The 3,880-nt window shown below is 31.7% G+C and overlaps 1 protein-coding gene across 3 annotated transcripts; it reads right to left on the bottom strand.

The window, feature by feature from the left end:
• Positions 1-1,988: 1,988 nt before the first annotated feature.
• On the bottom strand, positions 1,989-3,629 carry LOC114411768 (pheromone-processing carboxypeptidase KEX1-like). Of its 3 annotated transcripts, none has more exons than XM_028375453.1 (3): positions 3,190-3,629; positions 2,810-2,974; positions 1,989-2,710 (listed from the first exon to the last, which is right to left on the bottom strand). In XM_028375453.1, the coding sequence occupies exon 3, from the start codon at positions 2,707-2,709 to the stop codon at positions 2,275-2,277; it is 435 nt and encodes a 144-aa protein (XP_028231254.1). In that variant the 5' UTR covers position 2,710; positions 2,810-2,974; positions 3,190-3,629; the 3' UTR covers positions 1,989-2,274. The 3 variants fall into 3 exon arrangements, with proteins under 3 accessions (XP_028231254.1, XP_028231255.1, XP_028231252.1); XM_028375454.1 differs by having other exon boundaries at positions 3,235-3,629; XM_028375451.1 differs by having other exon boundaries at positions 2,810-3,629.
• Between the last annotated feature and the right edge of the window lie 251 nt (positions 3,630-3,880).

Raw genomic sequence — 3,880 nt, 5'->3', positions numbered from 1 at the left:
GATACAAGAGAAGTGTTGAGGACAAATTGTGTTTGAGGGGGTGCAACAATATCCCAAACATGCTCTAAAACAGTCATAATATCACCTCATCATATTTATTACTTATTTTACATATACTTAATTATTGACTTACATTTGCACACTTAAAAATAAAAGGACAGTAAAATTAAGAAACAACAATGGTAAGGAGAAAAAAGTGTAACTCAAACATATCATTTTCATAAATGTTAAATCATAATGCTATTTATAGTGATGTTGTTGAACGAGATGTTTGGGTAATGTAATTTATGTGATTTTGCTTAATATATGCGTGTCGTGTCTCTTTTGACGCTATTCTGAATAGCTTATGGATCCGAAAAAATGATTCTCAATGGATATTTTTTCTGGTTTTCAATTTTATTTCTTTTTCACCTATCCATTCTCAATTGCATGCGTCCCATGAAAAGGAGGAATTGAGCAGAAACGTACTCACAGATAATAGAAAGAATACAAACAATGAACTGTGGAGAACTTGGAAAGCCTTGCAAAGAGTTTCAGATTTCAAAATCAAAACTCAAAAAGTTGTGGGGAACTTGATAGTAGTAGACAACCCTTTGCGGTTTTCAGCAACACTAAAAGGAAACCCATAAGGATAAATGTCCATCTAGTATTCTTATGGATGAAGATAATTAATTCATAACTATGGTCGGACTCTATTATAAATTTCTAAACACATTTTTCATAGGGCCTACTATTTTGACTCATTCTATCTCACTTTTCTTATAAAAAAAATTATAGTAAAATTACTTTTATAGAAATTAATTTTAATTACATAGTTAAGTTTTAATATATCACAAATTATTTTTCATAATCTAATCTTGCGGAAAGTAGTTTTCGTAATCTAACATTATTTTTGTGTTATATTAAGAATTATTGGTCTTTTATGTTTTTTTTTGTCACTTCACTACTTTATAAATACATTGTTATGATAATTTAGATTGCAAGTTTTTATTTAGGCAATGTATTTTATTTCACAAGCTAATATTTTAATTATTAATTTTACTATAAAAATACTTGTTATAAACCTACCTATTTTTAAAAAAATTAATAATCAGCATATCAATATAATAATAAATAATAAATAAAAATACACAAGATATGTACAAATAACCAAAACTCATTTTGATAATTACATACTCAACCAATTTTGATTCAAAGTATTCAAACAACATTCTCTTAAAAAATTAACTCTTTAATATATGTTATCCAAACAAAAATCATGTTATTTTATAATTAATTTTGATTATATAAAATCAATTTCATTCAAAATCAATTTTATCATCATCAATCTAAACACACACAAAATAAGTCATGTCATTCTATCATCTCATCATCAATTTAACATAAAGTTAATCTTGACTTACATAATTAAAATAGTGAAACATCAAATTTATAAAATTGAGAAAATGAAGAGACAAAAATACAATTAAGATTAATAAATAATGACACGCCAAAATATTAATTTAATAAATTAATTTAAAGAGTGTGATATTAATATAAACAAGTAAATTTTACTTGAGTCATTTGGGGTTGTGTATCCTTTACGATTATGATTATGTATGATTTGTGTAGGCGTGTTATAGTACAGTATGGTAACTAATTAATCCGAATGGTTCACTTTCAGTAGCTATAAACCCTTGCGTAGAAGACTTTTGTCACGGTATACAATTAGGACAATCTAAACGAATCAAAATTATTTTAGATCTTGTGAGTCGTCATTTTTCTAGAGAATCTTGGTCCTTCGAAGATGAACATATGAAGACTTCTTGTTTCTCGACAAAACTTTCCCCTTCAAGCTCCTCTCTTGACTAAATCAACTAACCGAATACCATAAATATTATTCAATTCTCTACAACTTGGTGGAGTCTCATGCAATTGGGGAAGCTCTACCTATGCCTTGTTTTACGAATATCAAAGTCTAAACATAAAAATTATAATAATAATGATAATAATAATAATAAAAACCTTCAATGTTTGTAATGCTTATAGACAGCGTACAAAAAGTAACATACTAGTACATATCTGAACAACATATTTCAGAACTAACCAGATATGCATCCATACCCTTTAATCCTTGCATGCTGTAGCTAATATAGTGAAATGGCCATTACTATCACAACAACTATGGAAATGCAATTGACTACACAGTAATTGCAGCTATAAATTAATTATTTAGTTCAAAAGAAAACCTAAGCAACAAATTAACCAGCTGTGGAGCAGGGAAGGAAATACACCCTATTTCCTTTTCCCCACAAAATAATTTTTTCTCACCTTGCCACAACCCTGAACTGGAGACTTATCTTTGCTATCAACCGGTAACATCCCTTTCTTTTCCACCTTTTCCCCTTCCATTTGCTTGTGTTGGGTTTTACTTGCTTTCTTCTCAAAGCAATACTTGTCATGATTTCCCTCTTCAGAATCTCGCCGGAAATCCGCAAAGCCATGATGATGACTTGGCCCAGAAGACGCATCAGAAGCCATAGAATCATCACTTTCATCATCATCTTGTGGATGAGCTTGAGTACCTTCTTCTTTGTCGTCGTCGTCATTGTCATCATCACCATCACCATCATCAGTACTATGTCCACCAGCATCATCTATAGAGGACCCAATATACATGGTCCATCCAGATTCACTGCTGTGACATTCCTCTGCACCGAATGGCTCCATCCTGAGGGAGTGCCAAGAAGGAGAATGAGAAATATTAATGGTAAAAACCAAAGAGCTTAAAATAGAAAATTAAAACAAGTATGTATCTGTTGATAGACACCTGAGAAAATACCACCACTTGAGATATGTATGTATGTGTGTATCAAAGACTCAAAGCAAAACGATCGGAATCTCTTTAATGACCTTGGGACAAGTCTTCACCACACAACACCACCTGGAAGTGCATTAATTCTCTGACTTACCCAGCACCAGACACAGGTAGAAGCTGTCAATGAAAGTGAAATTAACCCTCAGAAAGCATAAATACCAGAGTTTTATAAGGACATAGGGGTTGTTCAGTTAGTCATTGGGTTCCATAAGAGAAGATGCAATCATCATTATTTCTCTGCATAGGTCATTAAATATGAAAGATAGATTAAATGCAGAATAGGTGGGAATGCCACAGGGCACAGGCTACAAAAACTTGAGAGAATATAAGACCTCTTGTTTAGATAGTACACACATGACCTGATTCAGCTTTCAAACCTTTAATTCTCTTGTCCTCTCTTGAGAAACAAGCGGGACTTTTTTCACTTCACAAAAAAATGGCAAAATCAAACTATGCGTTTCAAAGGAGCTCTCTCTGTTTGAAGAAAAATTAAAATTCCTCTGCTTCTTTTTTGGCTTGTCGGGGGAGTAATCAAGTTATTATGATTTCATGCCTCAATTGTTTTTTTCTTTCTTGCTTTGTAGAAAGACATGGTGGCAATAAGGATTCTAATGTTGAAAACTGACTTGTACGTAAGCTTTTTATGATAATAGTATGTATCTAGGAAAATGTTTTATGCGACAAGTTTCTGAGTGACTAGATTGTTGTGTCTATCTATTGGGGAGTGCATGGTTATATAGAGATGCTCAATCCTAATTCCTGTTATGAGAATTCACATGCCCCACGTTTTATTCTTCTTCTGCAAACAGTGTCCCACCCACACCCTAATAATGTCTTCAAAGCTACCCAGAACGGAAATTAAAATAACAAGTATCTGTTTATAGACACGGATGTTTTTTCCATAAACTCATTTTGAAATTGAACTTTGAATAACAGTGTAGTTCATTTGATTGATCCATATGCATAAATTATTATAAATTTCCGATGTCTATCCTTGATTCTTAAAAATAAAAAAGAATTTGA

Source organism: Glycine soja, chromosome 5 (genome assembly GCF_004193775.1).
Source record: "Glycine soja cultivar W05 chromosome 5, ASM419377v2, whole genome shotgun sequence".
In the NCBI taxonomy this organism is placed as follows: domain Eukaryota; kingdom Viridiplantae; phylum Streptophyta; class Magnoliopsida; order Fabales; family Fabaceae; genus Glycine; species Glycine soja.
Note: the sequence above shows the minus strand (reverse complement) of the source record. Positions and strands in the feature narration are given on the sequence as shown.

Coding starts and splice junctions, on each gene's coding strand:
- LOC114411768 (XM_028375451.1), bottom strand. CDS start 2,709: ATGGAGCCATTCGGTGCAGAGGAATGTCACAGCAGTGAATCTGGATGG.